Source organism: Naegleria fowleri, assembly GCF_008403515.1.
Source record: "Naegleria fowleri strain ATCC 30894 chromosome Unknown tig17, whole genome shotgun sequence".
NCBI classification, from domain to species: Eukaryota; Heterolobosea; class Eutetramitea; order Acrasida; family Naegleriidae; genus Naegleria; species Naegleria fowleri.
The window spans coordinates 480,041-502,243 of NW_025407949.1; the positions used below are offsets into that span (position 1 = coordinate 480,041).

General features: G+C 36.4%; 14 protein-coding genes across 14 annotated transcripts; 4 read left to right on the plus strand and 10 right to left on the minus strand.

The window, feature by feature from the left end:
• Positions 1 to 94: 94 nt before the first annotated feature.
• Positions 95 to 1,096, minus strand: FDP41_013283 (uncharacterized protein; the record flags this gene model as incomplete). Its single annotated transcript, XM_044703896.1, has 1 exon — positions 95 to 1,096. One exon carries the CDS (start codon positions 1,094 to 1,096, stop codon positions 95 to 97), a length of 1,002 nt encoding a protein of 333 aa, XP_044565513.1.
• A 528-nt stretch (positions 1,097 to 1,624) lies between these two features.
• On the minus strand, positions 1,625 to 3,138 carry FDP41_013284 (uncharacterized protein; the record flags this gene model as incomplete). The annotated part of the gene is made up of 2 exons (XM_044703897.1): positions 1,625 to 2,874; positions 2,973 to 3,138. 2 exons carry the CDS (start codon positions 3,136 to 3,138, stop codon positions 1,625 to 1,627), a joined length of 1,416 nt encoding a protein of 471 aa, XP_044565514.1.
• A 345-nt stretch (positions 3,139 to 3,483) lies between these two features.
• On the plus strand, positions 3,484 to 4,266 carry FDP41_013285 (uncharacterized protein; the record flags this gene model as incomplete). The annotated part of the gene is made up of 1 exon (XM_044703898.1): positions 3,484 to 4,266. The coding sequence occupies one exon, from the start codon at positions 3,484 to 3,486 to the stop codon at positions 4,264 to 4,266; it is 783 nt and encodes a 260-aa protein (XP_044565515.1).
• Positions 4,267 to 4,517: 251 nt separating this feature from the next.
• On the minus strand, positions 4,518 to 6,144 carry FDP41_013286 (uncharacterized protein; the record flags this gene model as incomplete). The annotated part of the gene is made up of 2 exons (XM_044703899.1): positions 4,518 to 5,750; positions 5,917 to 6,144. The coding sequence occupies 2 exons, from the start codon at positions 6,142 to 6,144 to the stop codon at positions 4,518 to 4,520; spliced, it is 1,461 nt and encodes a 486-aa protein (XP_044565516.1).
• A 105-nt stretch (positions 6,145 to 6,249) lies between these two features.
• Positions 6,250 to 7,465, minus strand: FDP41_013287 (uncharacterized protein; the record flags this gene model as incomplete). The annotated part of the gene is made up of 3 exons (XM_044703900.1): positions 6,250 to 6,981; positions 7,105 to 7,275; positions 7,394 to 7,465. 3 exons carry the CDS (start codon positions 7,463 to 7,465, stop codon positions 6,250 to 6,252), a joined length of 975 nt encoding a protein of 324 aa, XP_044565517.1.
• Positions 7,466 to 7,600: 135 nt separating this feature from the next.
• FDP41_013288 (uncharacterized protein) lies at positions 7,601 to 7,922 on the plus strand (the record flags this gene model as incomplete). The annotated part of the gene is made up of 2 exons (XM_044703901.1): positions 7,601 to 7,696; positions 7,755 to 7,922. The coding sequence occupies 2 exons, from the start codon at positions 7,601 to 7,603 to the stop codon at positions 7,920 to 7,922; spliced, it is 264 nt and encodes an 87-aa protein (XP_044565518.1).
• An 87-nt stretch (positions 7,923 to 8,009) lies between these two features.
• FDP41_013289 (uncharacterized protein) lies at positions 8,010 to 8,651 on the minus strand (the record flags this gene model as incomplete). The annotated part of the gene is made up of 1 exon (XM_044703902.1): positions 8,010 to 8,651. The coding sequence occupies one exon, from the start codon at positions 8,649 to 8,651 to the stop codon at positions 8,010 to 8,012; it is 642 nt and encodes a 213-aa protein (XP_044565519.1).
• Positions 8,652 to 8,839: 188 nt separating this feature from the next.
• Positions 8,840 to 10,162, minus strand: FDP41_013290 (uncharacterized protein; the record flags this gene model as incomplete). Its single annotated transcript, XM_044703904.1, has 2 exons — positions 8,840 to 10,022; positions 10,104 to 10,162. 2 exons carry the CDS (start codon positions 10,160 to 10,162, stop codon positions 8,840 to 8,842), a joined length of 1,242 nt encoding a protein of 413 aa, XP_044565520.1.
• Positions 10,163 to 10,752: 590 nt separating this feature from the next.
• Positions 10,753 to 13,467, plus strand: FDP41_013291 (uncharacterized protein; the record flags this gene model as incomplete). Its single annotated transcript, XM_044703905.1, has 1 exon — positions 10,753 to 13,467. The coding sequence occupies one exon, from the start codon at positions 10,753 to 10,755 to the stop codon at positions 13,465 to 13,467; it is 2,715 nt and encodes a 904-aa protein (XP_044565521.1).
• A 19-nt stretch (positions 13,468 to 13,486) lies between these two features.
• FDP41_013292 (uncharacterized protein) lies at positions 13,487 to 15,728 on the minus strand (the record flags this gene model as incomplete). Its single annotated transcript, XM_044703906.1, has 2 exons — positions 13,487 to 15,473; positions 15,523 to 15,728. 2 exons carry the CDS (start codon positions 15,726 to 15,728, stop codon positions 13,487 to 13,489), a joined length of 2,193 nt encoding a protein of 730 aa, XP_044565522.1.
• Positions 15,729 to 17,094: 1,366 nt separating this feature from the next.
• On the plus strand, positions 17,095 to 18,010 carry FDP41_013293 (uncharacterized protein; the record flags this gene model as incomplete). Its single annotated transcript, XM_044703907.1, has 2 exons — positions 17,095 to 17,351; positions 17,401 to 18,010. 2 exons carry the CDS (start codon positions 17,095 to 17,097, stop codon positions 18,008 to 18,010), a joined length of 867 nt encoding a protein of 288 aa, XP_044565523.1.
• A 33-nt stretch (positions 18,011 to 18,043) lies between these two features.
• FDP41_013294 (uncharacterized protein) lies at positions 18,044 to 19,364 on the minus strand (the record flags this gene model as incomplete). Its single annotated transcript, XM_044703908.1, has 2 exons — positions 18,044 to 19,126; positions 19,206 to 19,364. 2 exons carry the CDS (start codon positions 19,362 to 19,364, stop codon positions 18,044 to 18,046), a joined length of 1,242 nt encoding a protein of 413 aa, XP_044565524.1.
• Positions 19,365 to 19,538: 174 nt separating this feature from the next.
• FDP41_013295 (uncharacterized protein) lies at positions 19,539 to 20,368 on the minus strand (the record flags this gene model as incomplete). The annotated part of the gene is made up of 2 exons (XM_044703909.1): positions 19,539 to 19,816; positions 19,885 to 20,368. 2 exons carry the CDS (start codon positions 20,366 to 20,368, stop codon positions 19,539 to 19,541), a joined length of 762 nt encoding a protein of 253 aa, XP_044565525.1.
• A 319-nt stretch (positions 20,369 to 20,687) lies between these two features.
• On the minus strand, positions 20,688 to 22,055 carry FDP41_013296 (uncharacterized protein; the record flags this gene model as incomplete). The annotated part of the gene is made up of 1 exon (XM_044703910.1): positions 20,688 to 22,055. One exon carries the CDS (start codon positions 22,053 to 22,055, stop codon positions 20,688 to 20,690), a length of 1,368 nt encoding a protein of 455 aa, XP_044565526.1.
• Positions 22,056 to 22,203: the final 148 nt, after the last annotated feature.

The window sequence follows — 22,203 nt, forward strand, 5'->3', positions numbered from 1 at the left end:
CCAACCCAAAATTATTCATCCACCAATAAACAATGTCGTTTGAGTACAAGCCATAAGCCCTTTCCTTTTTGTGAAAATACAGTGTCAACAGAATTTATTCGAAAAGCTCAGGATGCTTTCTCTTGAAACCAGTAAAAGTGTTTGACATTAACATGCAAATAGTCATGGGACCAACACCACGAGGGACTGGAGTTGCAGCGGCAGCTCTCTTTTGCAAAGTTTCATCGAATTTAACATCACCAACCAATCTGTATCCAGCTTTTTTAGTCGAGTCCTCAACAGCGTTGATACCAACGTCAATCACAATACTTCCTTCTTTGATCCATTCAGGTTGAACAAATTCTCGCTGTCCACAACATGCGACAACAATGTCAGCTTGTTTAACTTTCTCTGGAATATCCTTTGACTTGCTGTGAACGATTTGAACGGTACAATTCAACTTGTGCAGCAGCAATAATGACATTGGAATACCAACAATGTTACTTCTTCCAATAACGATTGCATTCGCTCCGTCCAAGTTCTTGTTCAAAGTTTTAGCAGTTCTCTTAATTAATTCGAGACATCCAGCTGGTGTGCAAGGAATAAATGTTGGATCTCTACCTCGCATGGCCAATCTACCAATATTATACACTGACAAGCCATCAACATCCTTTTCCAATTTGACCGATGACAAAACTCTCTCCTCATTGATGTGAGCTGGGAGTGGTAATTGGATCAAAATTCCGTGAACTCTCTCATCTTCATTATATTTCTGAATGGCTTCAATAATTTGTTCTTCAGTTGTGTTTTCGCCATCCTCAAAGGTAGTCTCAAAACTTCTCATTCCCAAACTAATACAAGTCTTCTTTTTCATGGAGACATAAGTTTGTGAATCTTTTCTTTGTCCGACTAAAATCACAGCCAAGCCAGGGCGTTTCACTTCATCCTCGCTTTTGCCTTCCTTTAATTGTTTTTCAACAATTTGTTTGATGGACTGGCTCACTTCCTCCTTGATTTCGTCTGAAATCTTTTGGCCATCAATTAACAAAAATTCATGAGGTTGAGTGCTTTCGGAGGAGATTGTGGATGAAGTGCTTTCAGAGCCTGATGCAGACATTTTTTTCTTCAGTAGAAATTGGTAATTATCATCAAGAGAAATGTTGTGGTTCGGAAACAAGGATACAAGTTCTTCTTGCAGCAGAGATGGTTTTGAATTATTATAATAAGGGGAAGTAAATGGTGATTGATTTGAAGTGGTGAATATATTTTTCCTTGTGTTGTTATTATTGTTATTGTTTGCGGTAGAGAAATTTACAGAGAAGTTTCGGAAGTGAGAGTTATGGAAGGAGGGAGAGCAATCTTGTCGTCGATGGGTTGGAGGAAAGACAATGGTTCGATGATGATTTGAAAATAGTGGACTCATTGAATTCAGTGAAGTCAAGGATGTCATCGGAAAGGCTGCATGGAGCAACGTTGTTGTACACTTGTGTTGCTCGATCAACGTTTTCATTTTTAATTGATTGACCAAATAGGTTATGTTTTAATTTGTGACTTTACTTGATGCTGTTGAGATGAATAGAGATAATTATCGAGGATATCCTCAAGCGTACATGAATGCTTAGTTGAAAGTGCACTTCTGTCGTTTTTACTTCCTCTTAGTTAAATGAGAGAGAAGAGAAGTCATTTTGGCTTTTGATTTCTCAGAACTCTTCTGTGATGACGATGATGATGACTGTGTAGGCTTTTGAATATTTTCATTCTTTGGTACGCTTACCAACTCTAAATCAGTTACTTTAGCAAGAAGATCTGACTTGAGTTTTGGTGCTTCAAATGACGCACTCTTTGGATTCTTTCTATCCAATCCAACATTTATGATTGCAGCAGGGATGAGACGAGACTCTTTCAGTGTCTTGGTTAAATCATCAAATCTCTGAATTGGTGGAGCAATATATAGAACAATTGGTGTTTCTGGATTGTCAAGAGTCTGAATAACAAAGTCGCGAACGTCTTTGATGGTGTGATTTGGAGAAAAAGTTCCTTGAACCAAATATCCATCAGGGAATCGTACTCTGATAATTGTAGAAGTGTATATTCTCTCATGCTTTTGGTTTTCTTTTTCTCTTAATTGTTTGGTCATTAATGGTCCTCCTTCTTGAACTTTTCTGAGACTTGAAATCATGGATTGGACATCATTTTCTGTAACCTCGAAATCTTTTTCTTCAACATTTGAAAAATCTATATCAAAACTTGTGTCACCTTTCTTGAATAGTCTAATATCCTTAGCAACCGTGTTTTCAAGTTTGATATCTTCGTCGTCTTGCATAGTATCAGAAATAGTGGGAGACATTTCTATTTTGTTGGCTTGAACAGATGGTGATTCATCGGTCATTTGTACATCTTCAGAGGTTGACGCTGATGCTGATTGTGTTTCACTCGTTGATGATGATTGTTCAGTGTCTGTTTTTTTCACTTTCTTTTTTGGTACATAATCGTCACTTTCTTGGATTTCCTCTTTCAAATCCTCAATTGTTTTATCAGTAGGTAAAAAACTAAGTCGCAATAATGCACTTGAATTATCTCTCAATCCTAAATCAGATAATTTTGTATTTTTTAATTCCTCTAATGTTTTGAATTGTTGATTCATGTATGTAAGAGAAGGAATGCAATACTTTTTAGTTTTTTCATCCTCAACTTGAGTTAAATTGATGTTTTCCTCTTTCTTCTCCCATCGCTTTAGAGCAATCCAAAGAGAAATATCAATTGGAAAAACGGCTTTTAATCGTTGGCCATCAGGTAATTGAAGACCAAGGGTTGCTGCTGCTTTAACTTGAGACGATGAAGCCTTTTTCACAATTTCGATCGTAGCATTATTTGAAACTCCGCTCAAACGGAAAGCTGCGATGATGATGCAGGACACAACATAAAAATTCAAATTGATCAAGGAATTAGTCAAATGATCATGAAAACAATGCAAATACGCGTTTAAAACTTACAAAGTGATAAATCAAGATTCTTCTTATTATGCATCAATCCATAATTTTCGGGACTGATCTTATTCTTCTCACAAAAGTCTTTCAAAATTGTTTGAAGTGAAGTATTGGGTCCTTCTATTTTGATGATCGATCTCATGCCAAGACCTGCAATGATTACGGAAGACATTTTCGAGTGCGGAATTGAGAAACAAGTGGAATGTTCTTTCACGTGAATTTTTTTGGTTGAATTTGTTTTGCCTAAAAATAAACTAGAGCTTCCTTGGAGGACGATGTTGTTGATCACTACAGAGAGATCTTCAACAACAAATGAGCAACACAATACCTCGGGTCGGAATTCCTCATGACCACCAGTGTTCATGCAGGTGGTCGAAGTTTGGGAACTTTGAGAACTTGTGCTCAGAAAAAAATGAATCAAAAAGTTCTAGATGTGTTGGATTCCTTTCTCGAGTCTGGTCTTGAATCCATAAATAAAAGTGTGGTGACGTCATCAAGTGTTGTTGATCCTTTCATAATGACCTCCGAAAGCGGTTACTCCCGAAAAGTCGAAACAAGCAGAAATAAGAAGAGACAGACTCTCAGGAAAAAGTATTCAAAATTGCTTTTGATTCTTCCTGATGAAATCTTGTGTGTGATTGCGAGCTTTTTAAATGCCAAATCTTTATTATGTTTTGCATCATGTAACAGTACACTGTTAGCTTTGCTTTTCAATCAAACACCAGTGAAGGTCAATGTTTTATTGTCTCTTCCTAAAATAGAGTCCATTTTAGGAACAACAAGATTGATGGCCAACTCCAAACTCATTAAGGCATACCTTGAAGATGAATCTGTACCATTTTCTCTCGCTCAAAGGCTAGTATGGCGATCTCTAGTACTTTATTATTTCCCCATTTTCAAACAAGAAGCTTATGGCTCTAAGAATATAAAGAATTGGATGCATTTATTACGACGAAGAATAGAACACTTGAAACTGTACAATCCTTCAGAATTACCTCTCACGAAAGACGTTGAAAATGTCAATGACTGGCGAAAAGAATTGTCCAAGTCATTCATTGTGGACGATATTGAAGGTTGTGAATGGATTTACAAATGTCCTCTCAACTATTCACATTTGGAGATGGTTTCGAGGAATGATGATGAGAGATTTTGCTCTGTCTGTTCGAGGAATGTGAAAAGAGTTAAAAATGATGAAGAGTTTAAAGAGATGGCCATGCAGGGACATTGTGTTGCCTACAGCCCTGTCTCTGAATGGCCTGTACTCATGGGTTTTGCCTATATTCCAAATTTAAATTATTGAACTGAAGGTTCGAAAGCAACCAGCAAATGCGACATAATCTGTCAGATTTTACTCTTAGAACTTGAATGCAAATGTCATCTTTGAAAAGTATTGCTCTCCAAAAACTTCAATATCAAATGACATTCTGTGGAGTTGTATTTAAAAGAAATGTTTAATAGTTGTGATATCTTTCATTGTGCACAAGATTGAAACAAGTCCCTTCGTGCATAAAAACCCTTAGAAAAATCTTATCAAAAAATTTAGGACCTTATTTAAATAGTTGCACTGGCTCGGTGTCTTCTTGCAGCTTGTTCCTTCTTGTATTTTCTAATTCTATCTTCCATTTCATTTCGGAAATGACGGATTAAACCTTGGACTGGCCAAGCAGCAGCATCACCCAAAGCACAAATAGTGTGACCCTCAATTTGGCGAGACACTTCTTCTAATGTGTCAATTTCATCAATCTCAGCATTACCCTTAACAAATCGGTCCATCATATTCAACAACCAACCAGTTCCTTCTCTACAAGGTGTGCATTGTCCACAGCTTTCATGAGCATAGAATTTCGAGAGACGAGCAATGGCATTGACAATATCAGTGGATTTGTCCATGACCATCACAGCAGCGGTACCCAAACCAGACTGAACTTCTCTGAGAGCATCAAAGTCCATAAGAACTGTTTCACAAATTGATTTTGGAATCAAGGGCACTGAAGATCCTCCAGGAATGACGGCCAATAAATTGTCCCATCCACCACGAACGCCTCCTGCATGTCTTTCAATAAGTTCCTTCAAAGGAATACTCATTTCTTCTTCTACTACACAAGGAGTGTTGACATGTCCAGAAATTGCAAACAGTTTGGTTCCAGCATTATTCTTTCTACCAAAGCTAGCAAACCATTCTGGTGATCTTCTCAAAATTGTTGGTACTACAGCGACAGTCTCAACATTAGTTACAGTGGTTGGGCATGAGAATAAACCAACGTTTGCTGGGAAAGGAGGCTTCAATCTTGGTTTTCCTTGCTTTCCTTCAAGTGATTCAATCAATGCAGTTTCCTCTCCACAAATATATGCTCCGGCACCACGATGAACATAAACATCAAAATCATAACCTGTTCCACAAGCATTTTTACCAATTAAACCCTTTTGATAGGCTTCATCAATTGCTTCTTGCAAATGTCTATATTCATTATAGAATTCTCCACGAATATAAATATAAGCAGCTCTAGCTCTCATACCAAATCCAACAAGGAGAGCTCCTTCCACGAGTTTATGTGGATCGTGTCTTACAATTTCTCTGTCTTTGCAAGTACCTGGCTCGGACTCATCAGAATTGATGACTAAATAAGATGGACGGCCGTCAGGATTACTCTTTGGCATGAAGGAATACTTTAAACCAGAGTTGAACCCGGCACCTCCACGTCCTCTCAATCCGGACTTTTTAATTTGGTCAATAATCCAATCAGGTCCTTTGTTGATCAAATCTTTCGTCTTATACCAATCTCCCTGTTATTATAAAAATTATTATTATTATTGTGGTAGAGTTGTTTAAAATTATGTTGGTTGTCATCATCATCAAGCAAGCAAATTTATACAAAAAGAAAATGGTTTCATCATGATGGTTAACATTCGGTATAAAGAATATGAGCGAAGTAAATTTACTAAAACCTACCCTTTTCATAGCTCCATCAATATGGCGGTCAAAGTTGTTGTACAAGTTAGTAAAAATACGGTCCTTATCCTTCAATCCACCATGTTGTTGAATATTGTTCACTGTAGAAAATTCTTGAACGCAAGATGTTGTTGTGGTGCAAGTGCTGTTGTTGCAAAACAATGGAGCTGAAACCTTCTTGGAAGAGGTTGAAGCCTTGAGCACTTGTTGGACGAGTGATTTTCTCATTTTTTGTTGTTGTTCTGTTGTTGGGTGCATTATGGCCTTTGATGGTTTTTTCCTTTTAAGAGCGTGACTTTTTGTCGAGTCGACACACAGATATAGTTTCAATATTTATTTCAATACAACGTTTCTAAGAAGTGCCAATTGAGGCAACACATATTGAGGGTTCAATAACTTTTTAGATTCATCTTGTTTTGCTTCCTCAATGATCTCATTCAAGTGTTCTCTTGTGGCAACTCCTGTCAGCACACAAACACTCTTCACTCCTGTTTTGTTTCCCAACACAATGTCCGTTTCTAAACGATCTCCAACCATACAGACAGCCACATGTCGATTTTCAGGTGTAACCTTATCCTTACATTCCTCATAGAGTAAATGTAGAGCTGTGTCAAGAAGGAGTGTGGAAGGTTTTCCAGCCACAATGTCAGGTTTTCTTCCAATGGCAGTAGATAGAGCAGCAACAAAACATCCACCACCAGGGAAAAATAAATTATTCTTGTAAGGCAGAGTGGCATCTGTGTTGGTGGCCATGAAAAGACATTGTGGATTCCTTCTCAAGATTTGATGAGCCATGGCCAATTTGAAATTGTTAAATCTATTATCGTATCCAACAATGACGGCTCCAATACTTTCTACAGGATATTTCTTTGTAAATTCTTCCCATTCATGTAAAAATTCCTCTTCTTTGAAAGTTTTGTGTAAATGTTCCTCAAATCCACAGGCTTCAACTCCAATTAATTCCAATTCTTCCTTAATTCCATCTCCTCCAATGACATAGGCTTTTTTGATGGCATGTTCTTTGGCATAGACAGCCGCTGCATAGGAAGAGGTCAAAATCTCAGACTATGAGAAGTGTTGTTGAATCAGAAAATGGTAAATTTGTGTGAAGGGTGTAAATGAAAGGAGAGGTCAAATATGTAATAATATTATTAAATTAAATTATGAAAGATGGTGTGTGCTACTTACAACATCGACATGTAAATCTAAAGATTGAAACTTTTTCAAATATCCTTTTCTGGAATTTGACGAATTGTTCGTAATGAAGAACAATCGCTTGTTTAATTTTCTTAAACCCTCCAAGGTTTCTTTGACGTGTGGAAGCACTTCAGAACCTTTCCAAATCACACCATCACAATCCTGTCAATAATTGTAAAGTATTGTGGAATTGCGAGTGATTGAATGTCGAATGAAATAATTTAAATATAATTAATAATTTAATTTCGGATTGAAAAATTTCATAAATAATTAAACCAACCAAGCAAAAACATTGAGTCTCACTCACGAACTGTTCCATGACAGCACCATTATTTTCCGTCAATTCAATCATCCTCTTCGGGTTTTTAGTTAATTTTTTTAATGTGTAGGTGACACAAGATTTCGGATTCAACATTCATTTCGTTCATGGAATATGATGTGTCTTGTTCCCGTTCGAAGACGCCTTTGGATGATCAAGCAACAAAAAATGTCCATCACAGATTTGGCTCATCGCTCTGGTTTCATTTCCTTGATGGTTGTTAGTTTTGGATTTATTTATTATTCTGTTTGGCTGCTCATAACAGTATGTTTTTCTGTTGGAATAAGAATCATCACGATTTCTGTATTTACAAAATGTTTAGCCATTTATTGACAAGGATAAACAATGGGTTTTGAAATTCTTTCCCCCCAGAGAATATGCTATCATATTTATGGCTGTTATTGGATTAACCATGTTACTTGGTTTGTCATCGATTTTAGGATGCTTAATGATCAAAAGATCCATGTCGATGACGAAAAAAACTTGTTGATGATTCGGGATTGCACTCAATTTACTGATTAATATTTCATAATTGTGACAACATTTAGGAGGAAAATAGCATTTCGGAGAATGAATTTTAAAATTTAATATTCAGTTGTTTTACGAAAGTTTTGAATTCTTCCAAGCTAATGGTTTGATTTTTAAACAAAGAAAGCATGTCAATAATTTGATCTTCAACCAAATTCTCTCCTAAAGCTCTCGAAAAAAAGTGAGAGAGTTCCGATCGGCCTATAGTGCCAGATCTATTGGCATCTAATAAATTATAAATTTCTGTAATATACAAGTCTTGTAATTGTTCTTTTGAAAATTTCTCGGAATCAATATATCGTGTATTCAAACATTTAATAAACGTAGGAAAATCTACTTTAATCTTTTCTATTTTTCGCTCATTACTTTCATTATTTAGAGCTTCCACCATACTCTCTGGGGAAAATATTTGAACCATATCCATCAATTCTTCAATATCAATCTTTACTCCAACATTTGATTTAATCAAACTGTGCAAGTCCTTCAATGAAACCTTATTGTCCTTGGCATACATTTGAAACATGGACAATAATTCTTGCTCTTGCTCTTTTGAAAGAGAATATTGATTTAATTGCAAATATGATTGAATTCCACCGGAGGTGGTAGTTGGAGAAGGATTTTTTGGAGTCATTGTTTGCTCCTCCGAAGGGAGTGATGATGATGATGAAGCTTCATGTTGAATGAGGTTCATTTTTTGGATCTAATTGCTTGTAAATAATGTACATAAAACCATCGAACAACGTTTATCATCGAATAAACCCATTCCTGAATTTTTTGGATCTAATTCATTCGAAAGGAATATGAGATCTTCTCTGACAGCAAACAAGTGAATGAAACACTGATATGTACTCTCAGTTCAAAATATAAAACACATGTAATTTATTGTAGTGAGTGGTCGTCATTTAAATCGAATTTACAAATGGGACAAGTATGATTATCTTTGAACCATTTCATGATGCATGAATGATGATAATAGTGGAGACATGGCAAGTAGGTGATTGTTTCGTCTTTTGAAAAATGGTTCAAACATATGGAGCATTTTGATATCATGGCTTTGCCCCCTTGAAAAGGAATGTTGCTCAATCGTTTCAGAATTTCTGGTTTTACTCCAACCTTCACATCTTCAAGTTGTCTCAGTTGTTCATAACTATTCATGTCATTGAAAGTATTATTATTATTTACATTCAATAGGTTGCTACTACTACTTCTTCTTCTATTAGATGAAACTCCATGATATTCATCACTTGATGACAATGGCGAAGAGTCATCATGGAAAGGTTCCGATGAAATAAATCCCTGTTGTGATAAAAAGGAAGTGTCCTCAAATTCCGAAGGACTAGCTCCGTATTGCAACTGACGAGCCAACTCTTCATCGAGATTAATCGATGGTTGTGCGGATCGTCGATTCATTGATGAGGAGCTGGAAGAAACTTCCATCGATGAGGAGGGTGTGGAGTAGTGTGATGTGGAGGATCCAGTCAATCCAGTCCTCCTAGTGAAATTTCCACGTGAATACCCTTCACTTCTATGATCATTGCCACCAATCGGTGAATTCAAATAAATTTGGCTGTTGTTGTGTGGAGATCGGAAAAAGGAAGATCTTATTGTGGAATCAGCTGATTCAATGCTGCTGTTTGGACTAATTTCATTGTGTGGATCATGACTTTCAACGAGTCGCGACTCTCGAGAAATTCTGCTGACACGTCGTTTCTTTTGATCTTCATACTCCTTCACAATTCTGGATTGTTCGAAAAGGGGCGTGGAGGGTAGTTGGTGGTGTGATCGACGTGAGCTTTTAGATGGTGACTGTTGGTTGTTGTTGCTGTGGTTATGATTCAGGACATGGTTTGGATGAAATGGCAGAATGCCACCACTGGAGGCCGATCTTGTTAAATAATGTCTATTGTTGTTGTTCAGAGAAGAAATGTGCAACGACGATGAAGAGGGAAACTGTTGTTGTGGTGATTGTGGTTGTTGTTGGAGAGCAATGTTCAGTTGGGTTTTCAATCGAATAATTTCGTTTTTCAACTCTTTGATTTCTTGTTCTTGAGTTTGGATTTGTCTATTGATGTTCATTATAAATCATCATCATTATAATAAACACATCGATGTGATCACTTGCACCCAATTGAGTGATACTTACTGCTCTTGAAAACTCACACGCATGACCAGTTGTTCAATTTCATCTTCGGTCGGAAACATTTTTTTTGAATGAGAATTCCCAACTCCAAAAGCAAGTGTTTTAGAGTCTAAATTTAGACCAATAAACTCTGAGGGCATCTCCTATAATGATTGGAGTTGTTGTGTCACACAACAGCTCTCTTCACTGTCACCTATCAAGGAATATGAAATCAATACAATATTTGAACACATATTTTCCTTCAGGAACACTGCCAATTCACTTTTGATTAAACTTCGGAGCTACTGAAAAACAGTTCCGGAATCAATTCTTGCGTTTCGAGAGTCGAAACATACACAGCTCCGAGATGAGGGAAAATCGAATTTACAAAGTTTTACATGTTCATGAAAAAAGGCCCAAAAAAACATCCAATATCACAATTTCTCCCTGTTCCGCATGTCCACTTGACAGGTGACAGTCTTTTTTTTTTGAAAATTACAATCACAAAAAAAAACTCCACTTTGTGGTCTTCTGGAATTATTTAATTAACACAAACAGAAGAATCCTCCTCCTCCTCCAACAACAACAACCATTCCTACTCTCCCATAGGCCATATCCATATCAAAAACAGTGTCCACCTTGTTTTCAAAGTTGAATCCGTTTCATGAGGATGATGACCACTAATTCTTCTTCTTCTTCATTATCCTCGTCCTCCTATTATCCTTCATCGAATTCATCGGTCATGTCCTCTTCTTCCTCATCGGGAAATAGTCTCCACAACAACAATAACAACAATCATTCCTCCTACATGACCATGATGATGAATCCAACAACAATAACCTCCTCCTCCTCATCCAACAACAACAATTCCTCTCATATTCAACAACCACACAATAGTAGCAGTGGTGGTAGTAGTAGTACTTTGACAAGTAACACCACAACAACCGATCATTTGACTCAACTCATGAATACTGTCACTCTAGTGAGCCAACAACATCCATCCAATTATTCTCCTTTATTGAACAGTGGAAGTAGTGGTGGTGTTGGTGGTGTTCCAATGAATCAACATCATCATTCCACTCATGGATCTTCGTTTTTTAATTCATTGAGTGGAGTAATGAGTTCAGAAAATCCTTTTCATCATCATTCACATCAATTTGGATCCAATGATTCCTTGATGATGAATAATTTAACTTCTTCCATGTTTCAGCAAGTGAATGTGGATGCAAGTGTCACATCATTGCTTGGATCGAGTGGAGCCATTCCTTCTCAATCAAATGTCAACTTGTCAAATTTGACAGATGCCCATGTATTTGAAAATTCGATACAAAATCAACAATTATTGACATCCTCTTTCCTTTCTGCATCCACTTCCAATGTCTATCCTCCAACTGCCATCTCAAAAGCAACTCTATTTGGTAAAATTAATCAACAACGAGCAGGATTTCCAGTTTGTTACAATGTTCAAACTGCAAAAGTGACCATTAAATTATTTATCAATCAGAATGCATCATCTCCAATTCTAACCATGACACAAAACAGAGTTTATCAATACAATGAATTTGAAAAACTAGTCCCTAAATTGAATCCAAATGAAATTGCCATTTTTGGATTTGTGGTATTTTGTGAAAATTCCTCTAAAAAGAGAGAAGTATTAACACCCATTGATACCTACTATAGTCAATCTGTGAACAATGCTGAATACAGTGTCAATGTTGCCATTGGTACCTATGGAAGAAAATGCAGTGCTGATCTTGTGAAACATTGTGGATTTATTGTGGCCTATCGAATGGATCGAGATGCTTTTATGAAACAATCGAATGGCACATTTTTCAGTGAAGAAACAGCACCGTTTGATAAAGCATTTGTACAGGAAGTGAGATTTGGATTTCGAAAAAAGGCAGGAAGAGAGAAATTACCACTCATTAACGAACCCATTTTATGTGACGTTTCAAAACCTATTGAATATTATGATTTTACAAGTAATCAACAAATTAACAAATTGGATGATTTGTTGTACACACATTATCAACCCATTACTCGATTTGTCACAAGTGTTCAAGAGGCAGCAGATGCTGTTGTGACACAACCCTTAGATTCACTTTCTGTTAAAGATATTAAGAATATGACTGGAACTGGAAATAGAATTCTCTCACCTTCTGCGGCGACAACCACAACAACCACAACGACCACTTCGATGGATGACAGTACTTCGGAACAAACGGCACATTTGGAATCTGCATTTCCATCGTTAATGGTACAACAACCATCTTCACAACCACCACCACAACCACCACAACAAACATCAAATCCATCAATAGTTTCCAATCCTCCAAGTGACATGACACCTACTCATGAAGAAGATGGTTTTGATATGTATATTAACATGTCTATTATGGAAAATTTATCAAAATCGAGTATTGAACGATGGGCACCCATTGAACCCATTGTGAATGAACATCCAAGTTATTTGGCTGTTTTGTTGGGTCTTATTTACTCGAGAGGATCCTTTTTAATTGTAGAAAACAAAAACTCTTCGAATATTCCAATTAATATTAATGCCATTTCCACACTACTCACTAAATACTATGGTACAGTCACAGTAGGAACACTTGTTGGCAATGTGCAAATTGATTTGAAAGATGTGTTCATGAATAATGATATTAATTTGCTTTTGGTCTATCTTCAAGTCAAGGAATTGGTTCCATGTTTCATTGCTGGTGTTTATTTGTATTGTTTACTTTATTACACGAAGAGTGATTTGGACAAGCAAGTGATGAAGGATTATGTTGTAAATATGAGAACGATTTATACACAAGTGACACAACAATTCTATTTGGAGGATTTCAAAACCACGTTGGATATTGGTGACGCTTTGGCACGAGATTACTCTGTGGAATTTATGAATTTGGCATTTAAAAAGTTGAAGAATTACACTGTAAAAATTGGAAAGTATTATAACAAGTTAATGGCAGAGCATGGTATTGAACAAATTCCCCAAAATGTAGAATTTAACAAGCAAGAGCGTTTGGAGACTGTCATCAATGGACTTAGCAACTTTTTCCTTGGTAATGAAAATCAGAAAAAGAGAGAACGAGGAATTGAATATTCTGGAGCTGGCTCTAGTTTTACAGGAAGTGATTTTGTTATACACAACAAACCAAGGAGAACATTTGCTCTTCAAAAGTATGAGGATCAGAAACTTAAAGTTTTCGAGGCTGATCGAAATCTCATGTACATGCAATCATGTTATTCCTCCAATTCTATTGCGGAAAACGCTGAAGTTCTACAAACATTGTGCGAATTGGAAATGAGACGATTACAGTTGGAAAAAGAATTTGAAGAAAAATTACGCTTATTGGCAGAGAAAGAAAGAAACATGTTTTAAATTAAAGGAAAACAACATTTTAGAACACGAGTTTTTTGAGCTGACCAAGCCGAAACACCTGACTTCCAATGGCAACATTTGATTTTGGAACTAGCTTCCAGTTCATTTCTCCAGAGTGATGGCAAGACATGACGATGTTTTGAACGTCTCCATTCTTTTGGAATAGCAAAGGAACAATATCGTACTGACCAGCTTTAAGTTGTTTGGATGGAGCGAATTCTCGTTCCACATTCGCTGTTATGAATGTGACAATTTCCTTTGATTTTGACACATCAATAACTATGAAACCTAGCACAGAAGGAATCGCACATGCATTTTTGAAAACTGGATGCATTTGGTGAACTCCAAAACAAAACTCTTCCTGATCACTGCTCGAAACATTCAATTCAATGACAGGGTAAAGAACTTCATCATTAAGGCTAAGCATTTGGGTAGTTATGTTGATGCTTTTTCGTGAAAGTTTAGGGTCATATTTGCAAATATTTACATGTGCAAACTGTTCCAAAAAAACTTGGAAATCTAACTCGATGGGAATTTGCTTAATTTCACATAATGGGTTTGTAAGTTTTACCCATCGTGTGTTGCCAGCTTTCTCACGACAATTCACAAGCGTGTAGGATGTGGATCCATGTAAAACGCCACTACATTCAAAACGAGAGTGGCAGCAAATAATACAGCCTTTTTTCGATGCATTGCAAATAGTATTCCAGCTACTATCCTGAAATGATGCATTCTTGATCACATTCTCTGAGAAAACAATGTTGATTTGGGGCATTCCTGTTAAAACTTCCAAACCTAAATGCAAATAGTTGCTATCAATCTTGTTATAATATCCTGATAATTTTGCGAATGCTTTCTCGAGAAGCATCACCCATAATTCTGGAACAATAATACCATTTTCTTTGCTACATGAGTACAGTGGAGTTAGATCGCTTTGGGACACAACTGGGAAGTAATCGTCCACAACAACCTTCACAAACTCACCACCAACACATAAATTAAGCTCATAGACACCAGAAGTGTTCACTTCTAGTGTGGAAAACAAGCGAGTGATTAAACTTGGCGCTTTTGCGACGCTAAAAATACAAGTGATGAACCAATTATCACCAGAATATTTGGGGCAAACATGACTCTGATGAACTTTTCCTCCCTTAATGATTTCGAACGTTGTTCCAAAAATTTCAGGAGCTCGTTTCCAGTTTACATTGTTTGAGGTGGTTTGATTTCCTATGGATGAGTTGTTTGCTGGAAAATCTGCATCAACAAAAAGGGTATGTTCACTGATAATAGATCGTACGTAGGGACTGATGGTCTGCAACCATGTTTCAAATTCAGGTGCCTCATTTTTCACTTCTAGTTGCCTTAGAGAGATATTCATGGTTCTATCACCTGGGGGTAACGAGTTTGGTGAAATGGCGTCGCACTCTTTTATAAATGTTAGTATTTCTTGTTCTTCGTTGAGTTTTAAAAGGATAGATTCAGCATTTGTACAACTCTTTTCCTCCATCTCGTTCATTTTAGTTAGGCAAGCTAGATATTCTTGAGCAAGAGTCTTCATAACATCAAATCTTTTTTTTTCTAGTGTTTCTATTTGATATAATCGGTTATAAATCCTTGCATTATACTTTGTTTTTGTGCTTTCCAACTCATTTTCGCATTGTTCCCGCTCTAATTTTTTTGCTTGGTAATCCTTTTGGAGCTTGTCTGTTTGCGATTTGATTTCATCTTCTGATGTCACGTTGGTGGTTATATGTGCAATTTTGTTCAATATGTCTGCTTCCTTTTTTTGAGCTTTTGATACATCCCTTTTTGAAGATTCGAACATGGCATTCAGTTGCTTGAAGTCCGATTGTGACTGCGAGAGCATGGACTCAATTTCTCTTTTCAAATTTTTAATTTGCAAACAGATGGCTTCTAATTCATTATTTAGCTTTGAATATTGAGAGCAATGCTCCATGCTTATTGCCATCTTGTGGGCGACATCAATTTGCTCTGGTTGGAAAGCTCTTCATTCATTGGTTTCATTAAAATTTCCAAAGGGTCAGAAAAACCTACTCTGTTGCAAAATATTTAATTCTGGACAAATCCTTCGTCAGGTTGGCATATAATTTAATTGCTTTATAAAAACGTTTTACTTCCTCCAAATTACATTGCATCTTTTCCAGCACTTTTGGAAATTGTTCCGTCAATTTATCTCCAAACTGACACTTCACTCCGATCGTATACAGGGATGGATCCTCCACAAGGATGGATACCACCATGTTCTTCGAGGCAACAATCCCTCCCATCTCTTCATATTTTTTTTGGGTGGTTATTAAGAAATTTACGAATATCTTTGGGTGGTTCAGGAGTTAATCTCTGACTCCCACCTCTATCACCTTGGTTCGACCAACAACTCTTTGATTCGACCAACAACTCTTTGAAGATCATCATGACGACTCTCTGTTGGAATGAATTTTACGAGAAATGATACAACATGACCGCGCCAAAAGGATGTCCAGCCTTACTCTCGTCTCCGCCCAGCCTTACCACATTTTTACCGCGTAAATACAACGATCCATGTTAGTCACCACCGACTTAAATGGTGACTAGTGCGTGCTTTGAATGTCAAACCATTATTAATAACAAAAACACAACAATTAAAGTATATATTCTCCAGATGTATTGGTGTGTGGTTTGTAATTCCAAGCCATCCCAAGAGCATTCTGGAGGGTTTGGCTTGCACAAGCAATGAGAGAGCATTTGTTCACAAGGTAGCTTGGGGTGTGTATATCCGTTTATTCATTTTCCACATAATAGAAGAATGATTGGACCCGAGGATAAGTGACCATGTTCTTTGTTAAGGATTAGACATAGGTAATGGCAACATTACAACAGATTGTCATTCTAAGAATTCAAACATTGAAGGAATATAACCAATTTACATTCTCTGTTCCTTTAAGACGAGATCGATTTAGAATCTCTTCCCTCAATGACAAGAAAGTGGTGCCAGAATGCAGACTGTTACTTGTTCTGATATCTTTTGAACTTTGGACAACACTAATGGTGCAAACTAACAAGTAAACAGCCATGTTCGAGCAAGCTTTAGACATTGTCGAGTTTATACATTCCAACAATATTGTTCATTCTGATCTTTCATAATTTCATGATTAGACCTTCAGTTCGTGAACTCTCGAATGCAAGGATTGATTTTAACAATAGTTTTTTTGAAGAATGAATGTGGATGCGTTCTCCACATTTACAGAAAGTGAACTACAGCTATTTAAATTTCCATACTCTCATCCAAGAAAGGAGTGGAGAGGAAGTGTTTTACGTGACAGGTATGCATTGGGTATAGTGATTGCAGAGATGCTTAAGGTTTTGCAAGAGATTTCGATTCTCTTGCAAATCTTTGGAAGATCTTTGCTAGAATTTAAGTTCATCAGTACGTGTTATTAAATGACGTTCTTCTCTCTTGAAAATCTCCTTTCTCACTCGCTTGCAGCCAAATCTTTGAACATGATTTGAACTATTGCCGAGATCAAGAACGATCTCTCTCGGATTCTCTCCCATCTAAAATATCCTCACCCATCATGTTCTCCGCTATTTATTTACAATAAAAAAAAATAATGCCAAATTGAAATCATCATGGGAGGAATTGTTTCAAAAGAGCCTGCACTTGAGCTCGGAAAGGAGCCATGCAAAGAATTGTTGGACTCTCATGACGGAATTTCATTATTTAGTGATGAGTTATTTTCAAAAGTACCCATTGTGATTAAACGACTGGAAAAAGGGCACTCAGAAGTCGAACAGTTTATGACGATCATTGATCAAACCGCAACATATTATAAACGATATTTTGAAGAGCTATCAAAACACGTTGAAAAAATCAATATGTTCGTAGGGTAGGTAGGAGTGAATTGTTCATGGAATATGGCTATATTGAAAATGAAGTAAAGACTTAGCTTCAAGAGATACAGGAGTATTACAGAGTTTCAGGTTGGGCTTGGATGAAAATGTTCTGCATGGAGTTGAAGTTTGCAAGGAATTGGAAACTCTTTTACGAGACGTCTCTGGTTTGCAAAAATTCATGCAACCAATTATTTCGAGCGCTCGAACAGAGTATAAAAAATTGGAAGATGAGGATGGTGAATATAAGAAAGAAGTTGAAAAGCTAAAGAGAAGATGTGAGGAGATGACAAAAAAACAGAAAGAGCTAAAAGAAGCGCCATTATCATCTCTAGCAGAAAAAACTAAGACAGATTATGAAATTCGAACGTTGGCCACCTATTTGGAGGAAGACAATCTAGCTATTAAGGAAAACGAGGGAAAACTTCGAAAAAACATAATCAAATATTTGAATATTCTAACACATTTGGAATTTGTCGAGAGAAAGCGATTTAGCGAAATGAAAACTCATGCATTGAAGTATTTCAGCATAAAAAAGAAGTTGTCCACAAGAATTCTGGAGCACTCCATCCAAACAAACAAAAGAATAGACATATTAGATGCAGAGAACGAGTTTAATAACTTTATAAGATCTTGTTCTCCTAACAAGGTTTGATGGAATAAATAATTGGTGTGGTACAAATGGATTCTAATAAATAATGTCACGTGATGCTTGTGATCCTTTTCGTTGTACATAATCTTCGATCAAGTGCTTGATAGTCTCCAACTCTTTGTGCCAGTCTCTGTACTTATTGGTAAGTTGTAATACATCCTTTTGTCTTCTGACAAATAATTTCTGAATTTCTAAATTTGCTAACCTTTTTTCTTCTTCATTTGTTAATGTTTGCCACTGATATGCATACTTTTTAAATTCATCAACGTTTTCATTTAACAGCATATCTAGAGCTTCATACTTTGGATATAATTCATTGTACTGCTTTTTAAGTTGAGAATATTGTTCAAAGGTGTCAATTTTGGATATGGATGAAGATTTTAGAGGTGACTCGTTCAAATTAATTCCTCTTTTGAAAGCCTCAGTGATTAAACTATATGGTTTAAATTCAGCGCTACCAATTTTGAGGCAATAATCAGCAGTTTTCACTTGAGGCCTATTGTTACGGTTAGTTATTGCTTGTGTGTTTTTAAATGTGGTGGTGGTTGAAATTGTTGACTTGTTTTGAGATGCTGCCTCAAATGATTCTTTTGGAGTTTTTGTAAAAGACGACGAGTCATTTTCGTCTGTTGGAGAAATTGGCATTGCTTCGTCACCTCTGGGAGATGAAGGCTCGGAGCGTGGTGACTCGGGCATTGTTGTGGATGATGACACCACTGGCGGATTTGATGGGAAAGGGTCTTTTTGTAAAGGTACACTTTTGTTGGTGTTGCTTACTTCGGTGTTGGAATCAGTCGGCTCGGATGCTACGTATAATTTAATTGGAGAGTCGTCTGTTCTTTTGTATTTGCCGGAAAAGAAGTCCTCCTTTCTGTTGGCAACAATTTTATGTTTCTGACTCGCTCGTGTCGGAGGTTTGGTTTCTATATTTCTTGGTGGTATTGTCTTTGGTTTTACAATTGGAGGCTGTATGGTTGGTAAATTGTCCAAATTAGCCCTATGTTTAATTGTTCCTATTTGGTGAAAATGATTATCGGAAAACCTATAGAGATCACAATCGTTTTTAATAACAGCAGCATTATACTCCTTCTTTTTGTTACCGAGAGAGACTTCGAATTTCTACAAAGAATAATTCAAACACACACAAACACAATAAACAATTTCAAACTACTGATTCTAATCATTCATAGATACTTACCACTTCACTACTCAGTGGATCCGATAGAAATTTCAAACTTAGTTGATCCGGATTTTGCAAAATACTGTTCATCACATCGTCCGGTATCGTTAATTGCAGCACATAATCCTGCTCGTTTGATGGTGTGCCATCCACAAGAAAGGATTGAATTGAGCTCATTTTTTTTTCACGTGTTATTTTTGGTTGATTTCAGTTGCTTGAGCTTTCCACTTGTCCAACAAACACTCGAGTGTTTGAAACCTCAATGTGTTTATCTCACTCTTAATAGAAGAATAAGTGATCTTTTTCGAAACAGCGTCAAACATAACACTGCAAATACGATTTAATGATTGTTTAGAATTTTGTGGTTGTGAGCAACACAATGAGGAGACCCACAGCAATAATAAATAAAATCACTGCAATGACTATTCCCCAACACATGAAGGAATTCTTTTTTGCAAGATTGACCATTTTCTTGGTTTGAACTTTGATCTTGGATTCGGTAACGTCAACATTCTCATGAATGTCTTCGAGTAATCGTGAATGTTCGTCAAGTTCTTCGTCAATACTAAGCCCAATTTGTTTAGTTCTATCGAGGGCCTGATTTAACATGTCCAAGCTTTTATCTTGGTCTGATTTTTGTCACAATTTTGATTTTCAATCCACCTTGGTTAAATTTACAAAGAACTGAACTACTTACCCTCCATGACTCTTTGTTGGTAAGTGAGAATTTGATGACTCTCTAAATCTCGTATAGATTCCGGTTCTTGGCTTCTGTCATATGGTCCTTTTGAAATTGGCTCATTGTCCTCTACTGTTAGTAATTTGTTTCTTCCAATAGACGGATTATCAAACTTCTTTTTCATTTGTTGTTCTCTTTGAATTGTGTTCTGAAGAGCATCCTTCCTTCTTGTTATTTCTCGTTGTGATAATTCATTTGAAAATTGAGGTAATGTTTCCTTTAAATCGATCAACACTCGTTCTATGGATTTAAATTGTCTCCTAATTTCGGAATTTAATTTTGGAAGCTCACTAGCGTTCGAATTGTTGCGAAATATTTGATTTCTGTTCTCCACTTCCTCTGCTAATTTATTCAAAGCAGTTTCCGTATCATCAAAAACAACCAACCACTGTTCGCTGTCCTTCATATCCTTTTTAGTGTACGTTAATTTCTGTAATGGCATATAAATTCCGATAATAACAGTTTTACAAGTAACTACAATAAATAGTGTCTGATCTCAATCCGATCATAAATATCAATGAGGATGATGATATTTAGCAACAACCTCTTTGTTGGTGGATGAAAAAACAACAATATGATTACTACCAAGAAGTAGCAGTCGACGAATTTTTTTTATGTTTTATTTCGATCAACGAAAAATCTTATGTCCAAGTAATGTGATTCCACACATTCACATATTCGAACCTTTACTATTTAATATAATTAATTATTAATATATTAAGAATACGAGCAAATATTATGCCTTCTTGACACAAATTCACTTAATCATTATTGGCTCCAAATAGTTTTTTGAACTTTCCCTTGGTCAACCTTTTCACTTGTTTTGGAGTTAAACATTCAGCCAACAACATGAACAATAGAATCAACGCCAAGAAAACGCTAATGCCAATGAACCAAGGATAGGGAGCATAAATTCCATGAATTCCAAAGTAAAGATTCAGACATCCTGCACCAATTAATATTCTCCCTCCCCATACATGTGTGAAAGAGGCAACATCTCCAATGAACTTTTTAGTATTCTCAGTCTTTGATAGAAAACTCTCTGTCTCTTCAGTGTGTGAATCTTCGTTTGGATGCTTGGATGAAGAAGATTTCTTCTTGATGAATATAAAATTGTAAATAAAAGTAAATGGTCCAGAGAATGGTAATTGATAAAGTACAATAAAGATCACCACAAAGAGTCCAATCCATTTGTGAATGCTGTCAAAATGTCGATTGGTTGAAATGGAACAAGCGGCAATAGATAATGCAAATGCAATGAGAATGCAAACAACTGCAATGATGGATAGAGTTGCATGGATGACAATTCCTTTACGTTTGGAGATGAAACGGTGTGAGTGTCTCACAATGAGCATGGAAGCAATGAATAATAAGGAAAATCCAATGACCATCAATATGCCATGAACAATTCTTAAACCTTGCAGTGTTGATGAAATTGGATAGTAATAAATGGATTGAAATTCAAACCATCCATAACCAGTGTTGGATGGATCAATTTCAAAATTACTGAAAATATCAAGAGAATCTACAGATGTCTTCCAAATTGCAAAATTTAAAAACATAATTCCTCGATCATTCTTTTTCAATGGAAATAAAACGTCATGTGTATAATCGGAAGTGTTTTTGGGTCGTGTAAATTCAACAACTTTCAAAATCACTTGATCTCCAAACTCTTTCTCGTACGTATTTGTCACTTTCAAATTATTGACACCTCCAAACAGAGTATCGTTTTTAGCTTTGTGAAAAATGTCACTTGTTGTTGCGCTTGTCACATCCGTATCGTTTTCCTTGTAAAACATATCATAAGCAGTATAATCATCAAAAACAAATACATCTACTAAAGGAGTTAATGGATAACTCGATTTTGCTACAATATAATCGGGCACTCCCAATGATATTGCAATAATATTCTTTTGTTGTTGATTAGGAGATTTTAATCCAATTTCACTCACAATGGTTCCATTCAGAAAGTCCGAGTCCTTTTTCCAATAAAAACAGAATACTGGATTTTGATTTAACACGACATAGTTTGAGTTTGAAATTAAAAGAGTGTGAAGATCAGATGTGAAATACAGCAAAGACGCCGAAGATGCATTGACAAGTGTTGTTGTGCTGTTCACGGATGACATGACGATCAAAATGAAGGAGAGAAGAAGAGTTGTTGTCGGGTAAAACAATATTATTCGAGATGATGAGAAATTCCTAGCAGTATTGAATGATGATGAGAAAAAAGAGGATTTCGATGGATGGTCATGAGAAAAGTTGCAAGTGGTAAAA